This window comes from Oryzias latipes, chromosome 14 (genome assembly GCF_002234675.1).
Source record: "Oryzias latipes chromosome 14, ASM223467v1".
Taxonomy (NCBI): domain Eukaryota; kingdom Metazoa; phylum Chordata; class Actinopteri; order Beloniformes; family Adrianichthyidae; genus Oryzias; species Oryzias latipes.
In genome coordinates this window covers 12,103,683-12,125,619 of record NC_019872.2, presented here as the reverse complement: position 1 = coordinate 12,125,619, position 21,937 = coordinate 12,103,683, and the positions used below count along the sequence as shown (strand labels likewise).

Here is a 21,937-nt window from a genome sequence, read left to right as displayed (position 1 = left end):
TAAAGCCCACGATCAAAACAGTCCAAGTTAATAAAGAAAAATAACATAAACTGAGCTGGAAAGAACATGTATTACATGTGTAACATTTTACAAAAAATGTTGTATCCAATGCCTTGCATCCAACTGATGGTTTGGTGACAATTTCTCTGCATACACACAAACAGTGTGCAAACATTGAATAATTACAACTGCAGCCACACATAAGTGTTATCAACTAAAGAAAAAAATTATTTAAGAAATTAAAAACTTTTATGCTCTCGCGGGCCAACTAAAATAACATGGAGGGCCACATTTGGCCCCCGGGCCTTGAGTTTGACACATGTGCTCTAGGGGTCTCATCCTAAACATCTGCTGCCGAGAGCCTTCTGTTCCCAGAACCATCCGCTAACTTGATGTTGCTGTTTTAAAGTTTTGTCACGCTTCAGATCGTTTGTGGGTTAAGAAAAGTTTACATTGGTCACTGTTCCTCACACTACTTTTGTGTGTCCCCCATTTAACCCCTTGTGCTATCCTATGGGGTCAAGATGACCATTGACGTGTTCTCTCTACCATGGCAAAGGTGGATAAAGGTGGAAAGATTTCATGTAATCCATGGACACCAGTGAAGATCACAAATCATTGAAGAAAAAAGGTTCAGAGCACTGTCTAGTGGGTCTAGATGACCCAACTCCCAATGTTAAAGTGCCTAGGATAGCACAAGGGTTAAATAATTGAAGACTTTGAGTTTAGTGCTGACAGATGATGCTTGGTTCAGAAAAGTCCTCAATATCTGCTGGATTATTTCATCAACCTCCATGTCTTCTCACTAGTCTAGATTGGCGGCAAAGCAGATGCAGAAATCCTACATTTTTGACTCATTTTTTTCTCCCATTACCTCCTCCACAGCCGATCTTACAGGAGCCGACTGCCAAAGACAGCAGTTAAGAGGTTTATAAGAGATCTTCTGCGGGGAATTTCTCACTTCAGCAGCTCTCTCTTGCTGCGCTCATCTCTACTTGTCCATTAATCAAACCGTGTCAGAGAAGCGTCTCCAAGGTTTTCTGAAGGTAATTGAAGATGTAGACATTTGTCTTGTCAGACGGGCATTTGATCTATGCAAAGTTGGCTTCTTCCCGCACTATTTCGAGAGACGCCTTGGAGCCAGTGGGTCTGAGGCGTTCAGGAGGTTGAGTCGGGCCGCAAGCACCCAGAAAAATGTGGGGGAGAAAAAGGGGGAGAGACAATGAAGTAAAGTCGGATGCACAGATGATGGGGAAAGAGAGAGGATTACCTGCAGACAGTAGATTCTGAGCCAAATTGGACGTGTGGGCTGAGAAAGAACCAGTCAAAGCGCCTGAGTGACGGAAGCCGGTTTCATCAGCGACTGCTGGGAGGAAACTGGCTGCTCTATGGATGGTTTCATGAAAAAGTTGCTCATTTGTTTGTGTGTTTCTTCAACAATCAATATCTCTAACTACAACTAAAACCCTAACATTCATTCTTCTGTTTAGTCTGTAAGTAAAGCGACACTTCATTAGTTTGCAGCTGCAGTTGGATGAATGAACTGCGGAGGCCAAGACCCGCAATCGCAGCAAAAAACAGCAACTCTGCAAACAAACAAAAGACCCTTCTACAAATAGTAGAAACGCTGTTGCAAATAGATTGAAAAGTTCTAATGGACAGAAAAAAGATAAATTCTGATTATTCCTTCCTTCCTTTTTTTTTCTTTTTTGCTTCAACTTGTTCTGTCCAACAACTGAGCAAACAGATGAGAACTGAAAGCCTTTTGTGTTGGACAGGTTTTACTTTTACAAGAAGGGGTTATGAGTCCTCAGGTAATCAGGGTGTAAATTTGTATATTTTGTATTTATCATTTTGTATTTATTTGTTTCATTTCATGTTTTAAGTATATATATATGTATATATATATATATATATATATATATGTATGTATATATATATATATATATGTATATATATATATATATATATATATATATGTGTAAAGGGGGGTGTGTGTGAATATTCCTTCCTTAACCCTTGTGCTATCTTAGATGACCCCACCCTTACATTGACATGTTCTCCCTACCATGACAAAGGTGGATAAAGGTGAAGAGGATTTCCTGTAATCCATGGATACCAGTGAAGATCACAAATCATTGAAGAAAAAAGGTTCAGAGCACTGTCTAGTGGGTCTAGATGACCCAACTCCCAATGTTAAAGTGCCTAGGATAGCACAAGGGTTAAAAGCACTTGAGCAATAGAAGTTTAATGCTTGTGTTTCTTTGTAGCTTTTAGATCAACGACTGAAAAAAAGAAATCCGGTGTTTCTCTGCTGTAACGTTTGTGTCGTAGTCTTTGTATTTGCAGTAGTGTAAATCCTTTAGAAGCATTTAAGAAAGAAGCTCCAGAAGTTTATCTATCTGCTATTTCTCTGGGATGGATTCACTTCTAGCACACTAGTCGAAAAATAATCAAATATTTTCCATAAAATCTCCCAAAAAAAACCCCAATAAATTGCATTAAATTGTCACACGACAGCCCCCTTCCATGCATATTTAGTACAAAGACGCTCCGTGTTAGTTTAATAGAAGTTGATTTATCGTACTATACTAACACACAGCAGAGATAAATGATCAAGAGGATTCATCCTTTATTTTTTTTCTTTGTCAAAGAGAATCCTCGTCTGTTCTGTCACAGAAGCATGAATCATCCCAGGAGGAAGACTGACAGCGTGATGGTTTCATGAATTAATAAAGCTCTAGCTATTCAACAAAGCCTTCAGATTAATCCAAATAAGGTCATAACTCAGCTGCATTTGCTTTGCACAAGTTGTACAACACCCCCAACCAACACATGAACAATTGCTCTGTTGCCTTCTTTTTTTCAGCAGTTTTTTTTCATCGTACAGAGCGCTACATGCTAATAGCTTTTATTCTGAAACAGCAGGGTGGTGCTCGGCTCAGCAGCAGGCCCATTTTTTAATAAACAGCTCTCTGCTAAGCCACACGCTTTCAGCGTTTGACAGAAAAACACGCAAACACTAAAGAGTTTAGTCAAATTAAAGGCAACAATTTGGGACCTTTTATTTTGGTTTGAGTATTACTTTTATTGCGTGTTTAGTTTTATAATCAGTCCTGAACTTTGATTTACAACTTTTATTAATTATTTTTTTCTGTGCTGCTAAAAAGGAGCAGCGAGAAAAACATGATCAAATGCTTCATTTGCAATCCTCCCCACAGACTAAACTCTTGGCTCGACCGACGCAGGAAAGGGAATTACGCCTCTATAAACAAGTTCTGCTCACGAGACTACGATTTTTTTCCTTCATCTCTTCATTCTGTTCAACTTTAGCCATTCATTCTATTAAAACGAATACTTTAAATTTTTTTTATTAATGTGTCACCATGGTTTGGTTTTGATCCAGTCATCATTTCTCTGCTTATATACAGACAAATTCATCGCCTCGGCTGCATTAACACCGTCAGGAATCTCCGAACAGACTAAAGAGCAGCTGTTCACACCGGGACGAATTTCGCCGGCGATTTTCGCCGACGTTTAACGCCTCGTGACTAAACAAAGGGCACCAATGTGAGTGTGCACACCGAGACGAAAAAACGCCAAGCGCCAAAGCGTCAAAAAAAAAAAACGCCTCGGGTTCGTTTTTTTTTTTCGACGCGTTGCGTCGAAATCTATTCTACCAATGAGAATGGCGCTTTTGCACACGTGTCTGGAGCTTCTGAAGTTACAGTAAAACACAACTTGGGGGCGCTCAAACACAAAACTGCCTTGCTGAGCACACATACCAGCGAAGAAGTTAGACGCCAAGTAGCGTCTACACTGCCGCGAAGAAATAATGACGGACATTCTTAAATATCCCCTTACCAAGTACCAGTTGGAGCTACTGATGCTTGAAATATTCATGTTTTCTTTGTATGATTCTGACAAGCGCGTAAATACTTGCTCTCTTCTTCTGAGTGAAAAGCGACTTTAAGAAGCGTAAAGTTGCGCAGCGCCACCTTGTGTACAGGAGTATTTCTGTTTACATTAAGCGCCATCTAATGTCAGGGAATGAAATTGCATGTTCGCTCGGCTCATCGTCAGCGAAAATCGCCTGGGTGTGAACACAAAAGACGTGGCGAAAAACGCTGGCGAATAACGCCTGGCGAATATTCGTTCCGGTGTGTACGGGCCTTAAAGAGCAGCTGTTCAGCCAAACTCTCGGCAGATGGTAGAATTTAAAGAAGCGTCTAAGTATTTTATGGCACAAAATCCCTATTTTTTCCCCCTCATACTTCCACTACCATTCTGTTCAGACTAAACCACTTTGCTCTCAGACTGTAGGGGTGTTCATAGACTCAGGAACATGGCGGCAGAACCTGTGGGATTCCATGTTCTATGTTCTCTTTATTGGAATTTTTCAAAGTGGTTTTGCTGCATTGACTTTATCGTGGTTTTGTTCAGTTTCTGTGTTTAGTGTTTGAATCTGGTTAATTGTTCACACCTGCTTTTAATGAACTGAACCAGCTGTTTCTAATCAGCTCGTTACTGTTTGGCAGATCCTTCACACCCCCACATTTTGATTTGGGTTTTTAATTTTTAAGTTTAAGTAAATAAGTAAAGTTTTTTTTATGTTGCTAACATTTTTTGTTTGTTTGTTTGTTTTTGCTTTAGAGAGTTCCCATTGACTATATAGACTAGGAACTGGACTGAGTGACTCCTCCCCCCTCACGTTCCAAACAGGAAGTACACGCTGGGCTCTGGTTTTAAGGAGCCAAAATCCCATAAACTCCTATAGAGAAATAAACAGCTGTTATCCAGTCTCTCTGTATTTGTCAGAATAAACATTCTTGCTCTGATACCTCTTTTTAACATCTTGCAAAGCCTTTTTTTTATGTTTTTTTTGTTCTTCAAGTTTTTAATTTTTTAATCTGGCCAATCAGATGCCTTAATAAAAGCAAGTGAAAACCCAAGAACCCTCTTCTTCTACTTGAAGCTTCATTTGACTTTTTCTTTGTTTGTTCATACAGCAGGAAATAAAAAGAACATAAAAAAAGAAGAAGAAAAAAGTAAAAATGAAAGATATATTACTTTTTAAAGTAAATATATCTATTAGTATATATATTAGTATATATTATATATATTAGTATATAATATATATACTAATATATTATATATATATGTATTATATATATTAGTATATATATTTTAAAGTACTTTTTAAAGTTATTAAAAGAAAATGATGCCAAATTTCAACCAGTAGGTTATTTGGAAATAAACTGAATAAAAAAAAACTAAATGAAACTAAATGCTGTTCACCAATCATTCACCTATTTCATTGGTTTATCCAGGTCATACAGAGAAGCTGCAGTCCACACAAAAACACCAAAAAGGTAAAAAATAGAAAAATATTACAGTTAAAATTCAATCTTAATTAAATAGTTTAACTCCAAAAAGTTATCAAGAAGTTGCTTCAGTGCAAATACATCAAACGGTTTAAAATGAATCGACTGTTTTTATAAAAGGAAAAAAAAAAAACAGCTGAAAGGGAAAGGTCACTAAAGGTCACCACAAAGGATCATTAACCAACCCACAGCAGCGGCGCATGACTGACAGAACAGCAAAGGGACACAACACTCCAACAATATGACCCCAATCAGTTTTAAGCCGGACTCCCACCATAGTGGGGTAGGGCTCAGAGTAATGCAACCCCCCCCGTGCGTAACATCTGCTTTATACTGACCCGTGTCTCAATAACAGAGGAGCCGACCAGAACATCTGCTCAAAGGTGACCCTGACCCCGTTTGGAGCTTGTAGGGAAGCTGGAGCTTCGTCTCCATATATAGATCATTATCTGAACCTGAGGGGGCCACGTTTGTGGAGGAGGCGCACGGGGAGGCTGAGTTCAGGGAAAAATCTCTGCTTCTTCCTGAACTGTTTGCAACTTTTGATCTACTCTAAGCTTTTCAGGCTTTTCTTTTCTTTTCTCTTTTTTTGCCGGATAGCTTCTTCCTGTCACGCCTCCGGGGGAGATTGGGAAAAGTGTTTAGAAATGATGTTGAACTTCCACAAAGAAAGACTTCCTCTACAGCGCCAGAAGGAATATTTTAGGAGGTGTCAAACATCTGTGAGGGAATACAGATTGGTTTTACTGTGTAACCATTGTGCTATCCTAGGCACTTTAACATTGGGAGTTGGGTCATCTAGACCCACTAGACAGTGCTCTGAACCTTTTTTCTACAATGATTTGTGATCTTCACTGGTGTCCATGGATTACATGAATATTTCCACCTTTATCCACCTTTGTCATGGTAGGGAGAACACGTCAATGTGAGGGTGGGGTCATCTAAGATAGCACAAGGGTTAAATCGTGAGCGAGACGCAGTCACGGCCCACGAATTAAACGAGGCAGAATCTAGGTTGATGTCATGAAATGGGCGGCACCCAAATGAGCGAAAGGCGGAGCCTCAGAGATCGAGTCGCCTTACATGTGGGTGGGAAAATAGTTTGTGAAAATAACTCGTGTTCAATAAAAAAATGTTTTTTGGCGTACCACAGGTAATTTATTATTATTATTATGCACATGGATACTTTGTTACTATGAGAGGCGTAAGAATAGCATGATATTGGCCCTTTAATATTCATCAAAAAAATACATCTCTCCTCATAATCTGCAGCGCCTTTTATATGGATTAGTTTGGTTACAAAGGGATGTCAAAGCGGTTTTGACGAGTACACAGCGCTGTTTGGTTGGGTGTTACTGTGAATTCACTAAAACAGTTAACGTAGCGGTGTCAGACCGCGTGTTTTTAACGTGTTTTAACGTACACACTGGGATGAATTTCGCCCGCGATATTCGCTGACGTTTAACGCCTTGTGACTAAACAAAGGGCACCAACGTGAGTGTGCACACCGACGCGAAAAAACGCCATGCGTCAAAGCGTCACTTTTTAAAAAACGCCTCGGGTTCGTTTTTTTGGTTTGACGCGCCGCGTCAGAAACTATACGACCAATGGAGAATGGCGCCTTAATGACGGACATTCTAAAATATCCCCGAACCAAGCACGAGTTGGAGCTAAAGGTGCTTGAAATATTCATGTTTTCTTTGTATGATTCTGACAAGCGCGTAAATACTTGCTCTCTTCTCCTGAGTGAAAAGCGACTTTAAGAAGCGTAAAGTTGCGCAGTGCCACCTTGTGTACAGGAGTATTTCTGTTTACATTAAGCGCCATCTAATGTCAGGGAATGAAATTGCATGTTCGCTCGGCTCGTCAGCGAAAATCGCCTGGGTGTGAACACAAAAAACATGGCGAAAAACGCTGGCGAATAATGCCTGGCGAATATTCGTCCCGGTGTGTACGGGCCTTTAGAGTTAAAGCACAATCACTCAACAAATGAGATCCCCTCAGACGCTGACGGTCATGGAGCTGAAGAGAGGAGAGGAACAAAACAGAAATGTGATGAAGGCTCGTCCACTTCGGCAGAAAAAGCATCTGAGGGGAAGAAAAATGAAGAGACGCGGCTCCGACTGACAAGCCTGGAAGAATGGCTGGTGGATCGTCGCCATGGAGAGGAGGGAGGGGTTTGGATGTGCAGAGGTGGATGCGACACCTTTCATACAAATCCTGCCCTCTGTGAGTGACGGGGACACGGCGGCTCATTCACACGGCATCAGAAAGTGGAAATTAGCTCCATCGGGACCGCTCCCTTTCTTCTCGCACAACAATGTGGGTGTCAAATCCAATTCCATGAAAAATCTGTTCAATTCAAGTTCAAAAGAGGGGGGGCAAATATTTTGTTGTATTTGCCACAAATCAGGATTTCTGATTTTTCAAAGAGCTTCGTCTGCTGTTGTGCTACTGGTGACAAAAGAGAAATTTACTTTTTAGATTTTTACTGTTTTGTTTTTTTTGGGACGAATGCCAACACTTTAGTTTGGAAAAATCAAAGGGAGGGGAAAAAGGGAATAGGAAATTCCAGAAAAGTTAAAGCTACTATCCTTTAACCCTTGTGCTATCCTAGGCACTTTAACATTGGGAGTTGGGTCATCTAGACCCACTAGACAGTGCGCTGAACCTTTTTTCTACAATGATTTGTGATCTTCACTGGTGTCCATGGATTACATGAAATCTTTCCACCTTTATCCACCTTTGTCATGGTAGGGAGAACACGTCAATGTGAGGATCGGGTCATCTGGACCCCATAGGATAGCACAATGGGTATGCATAAAGCACTGTTGGTATGTTTCTTGTATTTTTTTAACCTTTCATTCCAAAAGTAATACAGAGAAAAAAACGTCAGAGCTTAACCCTTGTGTTATCTTAAATGACCCCACCCTTACTTTGACGTCCTCTCCTCCTTACCATGACAAAGGTGGATAAAGGTGGAAAGATTTCATGTAATCCATGGACACCAGTGAAGATCACAAATCATTGAAGAAAAAAGGTTCAGCGCACTGTCTACTGGGTCTAGATGACCCAACTCCCAATATTAAAGTGCCTAGGATAGCACAAGAGTTACACAGTAAAAACAATCTTTATTCCCTCACAGATGGGATGGGTGGGAACCTTCATGCCATCCCACCACCATCCTCCAAATGGAAGGCTTTTTCCTAAGAAAGAAGCTCCTAACATTTAGAAAAGTTGGATCATCAGTTTCCCAGAGGAACACCAGCCTTTTGCCATAAACCTCAGCTCGAAAATGAATGAAATTCATTTATGCAAACTAACATTTTGCACCAAAAGGGTTTATTTCCGTCTTTGACAATTTGAGGGGTAATTGGGTTTTTCACTGACCCCTCACTTTCAATCAGCAGAGGAATCATACCTCTGCCGCAAAAGTGCCATCCTCTCCAGGCTGTATTCACTCCTGACAGATGGGCTGATTGCAGCTGCTTTCTTCAGTCTAACATGACATCTTACTGCCATTACCTAATTGCCCCTTCAGTCATCATGCCCCAAACTGATGGAAAAGCCTGGATTTCTCCCTTTTGTCTTTCAGGCTCTGTTGCTTCCATGTCTTTTTACACTATCCGTGGACACCAGTGAAGATCACAAATCACTGAAGAAAAAAGGTTTAGCGCACTGTCTAGTGGGTCTAGATGACCCAACTCCCAATGGTAAAGTGCCTAGGATAGCACAAGGGTTAAATAATAAAGATGCTTTAAGTTTTGTTGTATAGGTAAACAGATACATAAAAATAATACAGAAAATGATGCTAAATCATTCTATTTCAGTCATGTTGCTAAGCATGTCTCAATAAGACGATTCATTTAAAAAAAATCCTGCAAAGCATTTTACTTTTAAAAATAACTTACATCTTCTATTATAGTGCCAGGCTCAGTTTATTTTCTCTTGTAAGGCAGAGTATGAACGGGAAGAAAAAACAATTTCGACGAGGATGGGATTCGAACCCACGCGTGCAGAGCACAATGGATTAGCAGTCCATCGCCTTAACCACTCGGCCACCTCGTCGAGTCGACGTCATCCACAGAAGTATGGGAAAATAAAGAATGAGATGGACGTTGAACTATGAAGTCTCCCTAACCAATTGAATATCGGCAGTTGTTAGTTTTGAATCGTTTCCTTTTTGTAATGAATGATACATTGACCTAAAAAACTTTTGCATTTTGTTATACATATGGCTATGACAAATAACTAGCTTTTCCCTTTAATGTACAAACATATAGCAAAACAAAACCTACTTGTATTGTAATTCAATATTCTGCCGTATGAATTTTAATTTTTACCTATGTATTTTTTTTACAATAATTGCATCATGAAACGGCTGCATGAAATATAAGCCTTTCAAGCGGAGGTAGATCTTTGTAATTTGGGTTTAAAAAACTGCTTTAAGCTCTATGGCAAGAAATTTAAAGTAACATTTGTAGAAAATATGCTCTTTTGAAATTATCAAACAGTCAATGTGTCACAGCTGTTTGGTTGGACCAAACTGCATTCTGGGTAATGTGCTGGAGGAGCACTGCTGTTCTCCCACTGAGAGATAATGATTATATACTAAAATGGTGGTGTTCTGTACCCAAACGGCTTGATTATCTCCAGTTTGAATAATAGTAGTGTGCGCTCTGCTTAGTAAACATAGTCACGTGTAAAAAGGAACATGTGCGTTTGTGATGCACATATTACAGGGGCACACATTCTTCTATGGCTTGAGCAAAGTAATGACAGAACAGATGTTTTGGCATCTATTTATTCAACAATTTCCTTATGATACAAAGAAACCTCTAAATTGAGTAATAAACCCCAGACAACACCAGAGAAACACTCCACACATATCCTGCTGTCTCTGTACATCCTAATATGAATCAAGAATCTGAACTAACATGGATCTACCTCTAACCCTGGTGTTTCCTCCCCTTTGTGAAGTACGTCAGTGACATTGCCTTTAAAATCCTTCACTTGATGTAGACAAAGATTTGTGTTGAGTGTACACAAGCAAAAACAGAAAAAATGACATTTTGGAGCTCTGAAGTGTTTCACACCACAATAACCGTCTTGGAATTAGTGATTGTTTGCTGTGTGTTGTGCTGAATCTCATTATTTTAAGTCAGAATTTGTTTAAGAAAGTTAAATATTTCAATAACAGAGAAGTGCCAGAATTACCAAAAGAATCACGGAAGGACTTTTATTAACATTTCAGACATTCTGAACTCAATAAATACACGGTGTCGACCTACGGTGACCGGCAAAGAGATGGGTGCTTCCAAATGTTTGAGACAGCAGGGAAACAAAGATTTAGAAAGAAACATATTCCTGAGATGCAAAAAGACAGAGATAAAAAAAAGCAAAAAGCACATCACAACATACAACTGTGTCATCTATAAAGATAGTGTAAAGTTTGAGTTGATTGATTTGTCAATATTGCAGAAGAAGACAGCGCTGAAGCCAAACTGTACAGCAAAGACTGTAACAGGACATGATGGGTCTTCGTCCAACCTGTGGAGATCACTTGAAATGTAAACAAAAACAACAACAACAATAAAAGAAGGAACCCAAACTGCCATACTCTTGTAATTGTGTTTTTATTTTCCCGCTAACATAGTCCTCCAATGTTTCAGTCGCACAGGGAACTTCGATAGCATGGTGACGTGAGGGCTAAAAGGAAATCTCAATTCAGGAGCTGAGTGGATGAGTGGTCCTCAGAGAAGTTCAGTGGCTTTCCAACTGTTCAGCTTCTGCGTCTTTATCTGTCGATTTAGAGTGTTCTGTAGCACAAAACTGAACCGTCACCTTCAAAAGAGGCACAAAAAGGATGGAGCCCGGATGAACACATCTGCTAGAGAAAGTTATACTGAAAAGCATTTATTCTTAATCCATGTTTCATTTTGTGGACATATTTTCTAATGTGTTATGTGGTTTAACCCTCTAACAGCAGATATCTAGCTTTAGTGTTAACATTCTTTAGACTACCGTGACTCTTCAACTATTAACGCAATATAATTCCAACAGATGTGCAATACTTTGAGCTACAGTCACATCGCCCTGAGCAACGCACATTCGAGCGACCACTTCCACTTGGTTTCGGGCTTCTGCATTCAAAACCTTTTTGTTCACGCACGCTTTTCCTACTGTTTTTGGGCTCTACATACAAAACGCACAGCCATTGAACGCGGGTTGAAATTTAAACCAGGTTGAAGTTTGACCATCGGGGATTTGTTAGTGGTGTATGGATGACCTCCCCTTTGATATATTGAAGTGTCAACTGTGTAAAAATTGATCATGAAGGAGAAATTAATGGAGTTACACGACACCATGGCTGTGTCCAAATTCCCACACTAAACCCTAACTACAAAAAAACTATATTTTTTTTGCAAAGACTTCTTGGAGTTTTCTAGGGAACTCCATTTTGGAATTGTTGATTCGGACAACACTACAAAATGGCGAACACACAATTAGTGCACCATGTAGTGAATAGTGAAGGAATTCGGACACAAACCTAGTCTTTCATATATCGAAATAAAGCTGTAAAAGAAAAGGAGATTTGCACCAAACCTCTTCTGAGTGTAAGTTCATGTGCTAGTATCAGGTATCGACAGTCCAGTGTGAACACCGCGTTTAAGTAGGGATGGGTACCGAGCTCCGGTATTGAACGAGCCCCGGGGCTAAAATTCTTCAAGACCGCAGTATGGTTAAGATCTGACCTCAACGGTTCTGCTATCGGTACTGGAGAAGTAGCTTTTTTTTGGTGTCCCACAAGATATAAACGTTATCTGCCATATTTAACTCACCAAGTCAGTCAATTTTCCGTTAATTAATGACGATATTCAATTCACTATTCTCGATGAAGAAGAAAAGTCTGTCTGGCTATTTGTGTGCACGGGGGGCGGGGCTGTTGTTCAGAGGGTACGCGGAGCGCGCGTTAAATTAACTAAATCTGCGCCACAGCGCCCCGACTATCGTGTAAACCTGCTGCTATTATGACTGTATTTTGCGCTCTCTGTGTAGGTCACACTGAGAAGCGCGGGAAATAATAACTCTCAGCTGCAGAGGATGTGAACAGGTGAACAGGTAGAGAGGAAAAGCAGGTGCGGGGGAGGGGCTTTGGCTTCAAACTCTGTCATAGTGATGGAAACACGGGCGTCAGAGTAACCTTTGTGCTATCCTAGGCACTTTAACATTGGGAGTTGGGTCATCTAGACCCACTAGACAGTGCTCTGAACCTTTTTTCTTCAATGATTTGTGATCTTCACTGGTGTCCATGGATTACATGAAATCTTTCCACCTTTATCCACCTTTGTCATGGTAGGAATAACACCTCAATGTAAGGATTGGGTCATCTAAGATAACACAAGGGTTAAGATGCCGCTTTCACACTTTATGTTCTTAATTTGTTATGTATTTTTTTATTTTTCGTCCTCAAAATGTATCGATAAGTGTATCGTTAAAATACAGGATCGATAAGCAGTATCAACAAGAGTAGTAGTACAGTTAAAACCTTAACGATACCCATCTCCACGTTTAAGAATTTGCATTTGGTACGTTTGAGAACACGCGTCACATGCCGGGTCTGAATGTAGCATTAGAGTGGTGACGTGCTGACACAACCGAGTCAGAAATGTGACTTACATGCAAAGCCGCTTGTCACCACGTCAAAATTAGTTGGAATTACTTCTGTTGCGTAAACAGCAGAAGAGTTGTGACAGTTCAAAGAGTGTGTGTGATTTAAGTGTCGCCGGCGACATCTTCAATGTTAAAGGGTTAAAATAAATCGTTGGTTGGTTAGTTTTTGTACGTTTCCACTTGTCTGTTTACAAGATTGTGTTAAGTTTCATAGCTAACATTGTAGCTATTCCTGCACAGCTACCTGTGCTACAACACGTACTTTAAAAAAAAAGGGTTCAGAAAAAAACCCCAGAAAATTGGCACACAATTCAAGAAAATTGTATTTTCTGCCCGAAAAATAAAGACCCTGTAACTTGTGTTGTCTGTTACCGAATTATTACCCAGAAGCGAGTTAACCAGTAAGCGCTAACCAAACATACTAAAACGTAAGACACAATGAATTAAAACTTAGGAAAACAACAAAATTTTAAAAACATTGAAAAAAAAAGACAATTTTCTTTATGTTGAATGGCAATAAAATACAGCCACACTAAAAAATATGGACATAAAAAAATCACTAAAATAAATAAAGACCCTCATTGCCATGTTATATATTTACATTTCATTTCACAACCAAAACAAAGATGGGTTTCTTTTCTATGAACTATGATCTTCTGAATAATTATTTCAATTTTTTTCTATGGAATTACCGACTCATCCACTGCAAAGGTTAACCATAAAAATATCCCCGTGAATAATCCATCACTGATCATCGGAGACAGAAAAAAGGATTCAAAGTGGAAGCGAAAAAAATAGTTTTATGAAGACAGGAACTTGCGGAGCCCCTAAAGGGCCATTGATGAAAAAAATGGAGGAAAAAAACTTTTTTTGGAGTAAAATTTTTTTTTTTTTAATAGAAAAAAAAAAAAGAAAACTAACTGGTGCGCACCAGTTAGAATCAGGTGCACACTAGTTAGTATCAGAAGACATCAGATGCTCGCCTGCTTGCTCCTTGTGCACCAAGTAGCTACAGTTGTCTTGAGAATGGCTAAAGTTGAGGATATGGACCTTGTAAGCTTTCTGAAAAAACGAAAATGCTGGTGCGCACCTGAAACTAACTGGTGCGCACCTGAAACTAACTGGTGCGCACCTGAAACTAACTGGTGCGCACCAGTTAGTTTTTTTTTGTTTTTTTTTACTTCCAAAAATGTTTTTTTTACTTCAAAAAATGTTTTTTTTACTTCAAATGGTTTTTTTCATCAATGGCCCTTTAGGGGCTCCGTAGAAAGTGGAGCATTTAAGGTGGAAATAAACAAAAGAAAAAAATCCAAAAATACAGACTAGAGTTTAAATCCCACTTCCATGGGGACTTCATGACTCCCAAACATGTGATCAACTCCAGTAGAGCTCAAATTGTGACACATGAAGGAAATTGCTGGCTTTTTGCATAAAGTTGTAAATTGGCCACCAAACTGCAAGGTCCACCTTTTTCTTTATTGCCCATGGTAAGACTAAGCTTTCCGTAAGTGGATTAGTGAATTGTTTCAAGGCCTGCAGGTATTTGGCGCTCTTTTACAGGAGCGTTGTAGAGCCACATTCCTTTAAACTTTCATGTAAACAAACATTCACAGTGTAAAGGCCATGTCACACAGCCTCTAGGTACATTTTGTGCATATTGCACAGATGAAAATTGGTCATACGTTAACACACATGGAAAAAGTGAGAAAAGTTGTGGTCTATATGTGAAATTTCCACAGATGTGTCACGAATGAATGACATTAAACCACAAAAGAAGTACGTCTAAACCACGCAAAGAACACGGAAATCCATGTGCAACATGAACTGCGTGATTATTGCGCTGTTTGTATGCAATTTATTAATAATTTGTGCCTCAATGACCTAATTATAATGTCATATGTGCGCCGTATGTGCGATATAAAAGTTATTCAGCTGTGGGACATGCATGAAAATTCTCTTAGACATACATGGAACGGTTGTGGAAAGCCACAAATCAGCGTATGCATCTCGCCAAAATCACGCACAATTGCTTAATATTTCCTGAATAAATGCGTATAACTTACGTTAAATATTCTCAACCAAATTAAAGTAAAGACCCGTCGGCTGAAACCCTCGACGGGCATCTGTGCACATCAATGAATGACAAACACAAGAAACACTTATGAATGTCACGCATGTAAGACTGAAACTTCATACGTGGAAAATGTGCAAAATGTATAGTGGCTGTGTGACACGGTCTGAACTTTCTTTTGATGTCGGGATGTATTTAAAAAAGAAAAGTTTTAAATAGCAAATTCATACCAAGATTCCCAAATTTTACTTGAGTGTATGAATTTTGGATTATGTTTTCTTGCTTTAGCTCAGTGACCACGGAGGCTTTAGGAGGTAAAAGTTATGATTCTGGGAAATTATTATTACACACCTCCATCCATTGTGGGTTTGTCTTTAATAACTTCAGTGCAAATAAATTAAAACATGTAAAGGAACTAAAAAAAAACATGCTAATGTGTATTATAAAAAATGTAGTCTTTACACATTATGTTCATGCTTCGCATTTAAACAAAACACACTTGATTTAAAGTCTATGCAATGGAAAATGAAAGGAAAAAAGTGAATCAATAATGTGGCTAATATACAAATTTGAAGGAATACAGGAGTCCAGAATTTAACATCAATTTTCACACTTTAACCACATTTTAGAAGACACCATATACAGCAGGGAGCTCAGGACAAAAGATTGGACATTTTTCCTACTTTTTATTTTGAAAACACAAACACATGGTTTTGTTTAAAAATGTTTTTTTTTAACATCCCGAAGTGAATCAGCTTTGTCATTTTTCCGCTACCCATTTGATGAAAGCTACCCCTCCAGACAATTGAGCTGTTGGCAAAAGGGAAATAGTAACTCATTTAGACAGATGTTGTGCTTTTCTGTTTGTCTCCAGTTTTTAAGTTCAAAATGAGGCCTGGTACTTGTACCTTTTTCTTTCTTTCTTTCTTGCAGATAAAACGGGGACCAAAGTAAAAGGGGTTGCATAAACGGAATGTGTAGAAATCAGAAAAATCTAACAAATACTGGGTAGATTTTTACCTATCAACCAATGAAAGCCGCCTGCACCTCATAGAAGAGGTGTCCTTCGAATTGCTCAGTGGTACACGGAAAAAAGAAGAAGCCAAATGTTTGCACTGCTCAAACTGCTACATTCAAACTGCCCTCTGCAATCCGTGTAAATACGCGTTTCTGGCTTCGGCTTTCAAAACTCTCATGCTTCGCTACACGAGCATCTACAACCATTTCGGGGTCTAATGTATGTTCAAAATTCACATCCATTCAAAAGCGCGTTGAAAGTTAAACCAGGTTCAACGTTGACCAATCAGGGACTCAAATTTACATTTACGCGTGTTCAAGAACGTGGTAAAAGAGTGTTCTTGGATGCGTGTCACATTTCCGGTCTGAATGTAGCTTTAGAGTAACACCAGATTGCTTCCTGCGTTTCGTAGGGTTCCTGAAATGATTTCAGTTTGACAAACAAAACAAAACACGAAAAAACAAGATCGTCAAAATCCATACAGCTTTTGGACATTAGAAAATGATGGTGGTTTCTTTTTTTTTGTACCTTCAATACTAAATAAAACCTATAGCAGGCTGAGAGGCTGTGTCTCTAAACTGCAAGCGCGCACAGCGCAGAAATACATATACAGCAGAAAATTCCAGAAAACGCGTTTATACATCTGTTTGAGTTGGTGGAAAGCTTTCGTAGCTATCGTACGTGAGTTTCTCTGCTCTAAACAAACGCCACGTCACTCCAAATGATCACGGTAAGAATCGTATTTTACACGTATCCGACTAAAGAATCTTGCTACTGTGTTTTTCAGAAAACCTTCTTCGTATCTTACAAGCGCATCACCATCACAAGTCTATTCAGAGGAGGGGGTGGGGCAAAAGGGGGGTGGACCATCGAAAAGATATTCACGTGATAGATGTGTGTAAGGCGTCAACAGCGCAGCTTTTCTTGCGAAACGTAACGGAAAAAAAAAACGCGTAATCGAAAGCTGTGGGCCAAGCAATGAAATGACCTACGAAGCATTTACATCGCAATGGACAGACACTAAAACCAAGGCATTGACAGAAATTCCATGTGTTTCTTTTAGGCACCGTGTTGATGTGATATGTGTTTGTGTGGACACGGGATATGACGATGTGTTCCGTGTGTGTGCTTGGCCTGAATCTCGTCGGGAAAAAAAACAAAAAACGATGAACAGGGATGAGGTGGGGGTGGGGTCATGTAAAAAGCTGTCATGAAATATACAGATTTTCAAATATTTACATGAAAAGACTGCCAAAAAAAAAAAAAACTTTAACAAGAGTGAGAGCTTCAACAGTAAGAGCAAACCTTTAAAAAACATCATTTAAAAAACAAAATAATGCAAACAAAAACACACAATAAGAAAGTGAAATTATAGAAACACCCATGGTGAGAGTCTCTGTCTGCGGGCTTCTCACTGACTCGAAGAAGGGTCGTCCAGAAGTGAGGAAAAAAGTGGGGGACAGCCAGAGAGAAGAGAAGATATAGAGACTAAAGGACAGAAAGTAGAGGGTGAGCGTTGGACGGCTCCGCTCTGCAGTCTAAATGAAGTACTCCTTCTTTTCCTCTGCATGCGCGTGGTTACCCTCAGCGTTTATGATGGCTGTGTCGGCGTCAGGCGCATCATCTGCTCCTTTGGCTTCGTTTGTCAAATACGTTCCTGCACAGAAAAGAAAACAAAAGAAAAAGCAAGTGGCCAATGAACGTGTGTTGCCAGTTAAACCAGGTCGAACTGTTGAATCAGTGACTTGGATTTGGTAGAGGCGTATGGATTTGGTTTATTTGGTAAACCCGGACAAGCCTGATGATGTTTGCATTTGGTTTTCAGATAAATACTTTATAAACCAATGCCACTCTACTGACTTCTTGCTATTCCATATCTGCCATTCGAAGGACACTAGCAAAGAACTGAACGGTTTCCCCTTTGTGCCCAAATCACGAGATCTACACCGCTTCGACATTTAACTCTTGTGCTATCTTAGATGACCCCACCCTTACATTGACGTGTCCTCCCTACCATGACAAAGGTGGATAAAGGTGGAAAGATTTCATGGAATCCATGGACACCAGTGAAGATCACAAATCATTGAAGAAAACGGTTCAACACACTGTCTACTGGGTCTAGATCAGTGTTTTTCAACCAGTGTGCCGCGGCACACTAGTGTGCCGTGGGAGATGGTCAAGTGTGCCGTGGAAAATTGCCCTCATTAACTGATCTAAAAACATTTCCTATCTCCAGGAAATCAGCTCTTTGTTCATCCAAACAGGTCCTGATAAAACACTGAGTAGTTAGGAATATAAACGATCATAAAATACTTTTTTCTTTGTGTTTATTTGATTCTATTAAAGACATTTTGATAAGAATGACAGTAACGCGAAATAGCTGCAGCTATAACTGTGTAAGGAAAAGTCCCGCAGCTTTTACTGTCTCCACGACTCCACCAATCATTCTTGAAGGCTTAATCACATGTCATCAGTCTGACCAATCAGAAGTGGTTAAAGTCTCCACTTCCTTGTTCCAATTTAGCTCATAACTCAGTCAGTTCCGACAAAAACACCAGCTAAAGCTCGTCTTTAGCGGTGTAACTTTCCACAGAATCCGGTATCAGACCGTGGAACAAGTGAACAAAACCATGAAGCTCAGAGACGCGAGTCTTTCTGCCGTTTTGTCGCAGTTTTCACACTACATCTCCCATGATGCATTGGCTTAAAGGGACAGCGTCTTGAAAACACAACGAACATACAGTTTGTATGTAACTTAACTTTTATTACATCTTTTAGAAAAACATCTGCAACTTCCTGCTTTTTCTGCCACAATTATCACAAAAATGCACGTTAGATTGCCGGGGGGGGGGGGGGGGGGGGCTGTAGATCAAAACAGACTATGAGTTTCTGCTTTTTTTTTTTTTTTTTTGGGATGCTGGTGTGCCGCGGGATTTTTGTCAAGGTTAAAGTGTGCCGTGGTTCAAAAAAGGTTGAAAAACACTGGTCTAGATGACCCAACTCCCAACGTTAAAGTGCCTAGGATAGCACAGGGGTTACAGAAGTCCAACTATAGGTGGGGGACATACGCTAGTAGAAATGTGACGGATTGGCCAACGATGAAACCCAGGAGCAGGATCCTCAAATGAATTAATGTATTAATAACCAGAGTGAACAGAACCATAAACAGGAAAGGTTTGAACACAAGAAGCTGCCTGTCTGGTTGAACACAAGAAGGCCACACCTATTATAGGATTTTGATAAGAAAGAGTGCAGCTGTGACTCTCACAGGAGACCTCAGAGAAGGGGAGGGCATCCAGGAGAAGTCACAGCCTGCCAGACTAATCAAAACATAAAATCACAACAATTAGGCATTTCATGACAAGACAAAGATGGCCATCCTTTGTCCAGTGTGAACACCATGGGTTAAACGCGTGTTCATGAATCTCTGTCAAATGCCTGATGTGTACGTAGCTTTAGAGTAGGGATAGGCAACTCCAAGCCTCGAGGGTGTTTGTCTGCATGATTTCCAGATATCCAAGTCCTACTCAGGTGTGTCCAACAGGTTAGATCATGCCAGAGCAGGAATTGGCTTCAATGCCTGGAGTTGCCCATCCCTGACTTAGAGTAACACTTTTTTTTGACATTATGTTGAATTTACACCCTTTGTTGCTGATCACCTAGCGTATCTCATTAGGGGTCGCACACAGACCTTCCTGACACAACCCTGTATTTCCAAGGCACAGTGAGACCCAGATAGGCAGCAGTGCAGAGGGTCTTGTCAAGGGACCCGAACTGGATGCACCGCAGACGATGCAGAATTCAACAGATTTAAGGATTTAAAATGATTTAACCCTTGTGCTATCTTGTGGGATCCAGATGACCCAACTGAACAGTACGCTGAACCTTTTTTCTTCAATGATTTGTGATCTCCGCTAGTGTCCATGGATTACATGAAATCCTCTCCACCATTATCCACCTTTGTCATGGTAGGGAGAACACATCAATGTAAGGGTGGGGTCATCTGGACCCCACAAGATAGCACAAAGGATAAAGAGTTTCGTTGACTTGTTGGCTTGTTCTTTATGGTTATCAGAATAATTGTCTATGTGTAGTGCTAATATACTAGAGTCCTCCTATGTTTCAAGAACCTAAACACGGTTATGGTAGAGAAGAGTGTATATTTTCAGTCTTGCTATCTATTGCATTAATATGTTTTGCCTTTCAAGTTTAAATGTCCATTTTTGGTTCTTGCTGAATACATTTCTGTGACATATAAATGATTTTAGTCTGAGTTTTTATGATATATGTTTTGGCTTCTGCGACATGGCATGGGGTCTTAGACCTAGTGGGTACTTTCTATTTGGACCGTGAGGGGGCGGGCTCACTCTCATGTATGTTGTGTCCTTAGTTCCTATGTTTTTCTTCTTTGATATTGCACTTTTCCCACTTTGATCTTTGCCCTGTCTGTTATGTCACACACATTGTACAGTTGTTACTTTGAATCTACGAAATAACAGTACTGAATTTGCAATTTTCCCAAAATGACAGGGTGGACACCAAATTCAGAAACATGCGCAAAATGTTCAATGGTATTATAAAAGGAAATTTGCGTGATCAAAATGACTTATTTTATCAAATAATGTGGTGTGACAAAAAAAAATGTATACCCATATTTTTTTTTATTTAGCAAATTTTAACTATTTATTCCACACCCTGAAGTTAGCAGAACAGCGTTTGGGACGTACCAAAATCGCATCCATCCAAAGGAAAAAAAAATGCATAAACTAAAGGAGTCACAATTTAAGAAACAAATTATTTTACAGGTATGTGTGCACTTATGATAAGAAGTCAGAGTTTCTGCTCCATTTTGTTCATGAATGAGTGATAACCATGAGTACACCAAAGGCACTTTACTGTGATAATGACCCATTAGGGTTTTTACCTTTATGCCTGGCCAGGTACCTTCCCAGAACAATGATTAAACACAAGGTGACAAAGACCACCACCGCCACCACTCCTCCGATCAGGGCGTGGTCAGTGCCATGCTGTCCCAGTGCGTTGGGATCTGAGGAGGAGAGACGGAAAAGAACAAACACACAACATCAAAAAGTCAGTTAGTGAGGTGACAGAGTGGGGGCACCGGGAAGAAAAAGAAAAGGTGGGCGAGTTGGATTTTTTCCAGATCGTTCCTGGATTAAAGATTGTTCTGAGCTGGCTGTCATTTCTCAGTCAGCTGACAGCAGCAGAGCCCACGCAGACTAATGAAAAACGAGACACACTGATACAAAAAGACACACAAACCCACATTCTCTCTGAGAAATGACGGAAAAACAGAAGGTAAGAGAAACTTTGAGGCGGTTAAAGTGAATAATTTAGGAGCACCTACATGCCGGAGGAGTCCCCAACATGCAAACCAGAGCAGTGGATACATAGCAACACACGGTAAATAAGAAATTACAGGAAAAAAAGCACATTTTTTGCTTCATTGAGAAAAACAATATAAAAAAAAGAAATTAGACACAAGAAAATGACAACACTGCCAGAAAAGCCTAAAAGAAAAAGCAAAATGACTCCAAGTCGTGAAAAGAGTTAGTCAAATTTTCATTCACCCACAGCTCAAGGTGTGCTCCAACATGACAGCTGCACCTGCCCCTCAGGGTAAAACTGAAGTGACACTAATAGTGTCAGGCAGATGTCTTCAAAAAACACATTTTTTGTCATTTTTCATCTCAATTAGTCATTTTTCCCCCGCATTGTTTGGCCAGGGGTGGGACTTATATGTGATTTTTTTTTAAATAAATAAATAGC

The 21,937-nt window shown here is 39.8% G+C and overlaps 1 protein-coding gene and 1 non-coding gene across 4 annotated transcripts in view; both read right to left on the bottom strand.

Annotated features, from left to right (window-relative positions):
- Positions 1-9,370: 9,370 nt before the first annotated feature.
- trnas-gcu lies at positions 9,371-9,452 on the bottom strand. Its single transcript has one exon. It is a non-coding gene; the product is annotated as a tRNA-Ser (tRNA).
- Positions 9,453-15,487: 6,035 nt separating this feature from the next.
- The window catches only part of LOC101155048 (cell adhesion molecule 2), a 303,842-nt gene continuing 297,392 nt past the window's right edge, over positions 15,488-21,937 (bottom strand). For all 3 annotated transcript variants that reach the window (XM_023962767.1, XM_023962768.1, XM_023962769.1), the window contains 2 exons: positions 21,072-21,194; positions 15,488-17,804 (listed from right to left, as the gene is read on the bottom strand). In XM_023962767.1, the coding sequence (XP_023818535.1) occupies positions 17,686-17,804; positions 21,072-21,194 (242 nt within the window). In that variant the 3' untranslated portion in view covers positions 15,488-17,685. The remainder of the gene's footprint in view (positions 17,805-21,071; positions 21,195-21,937) is intronic.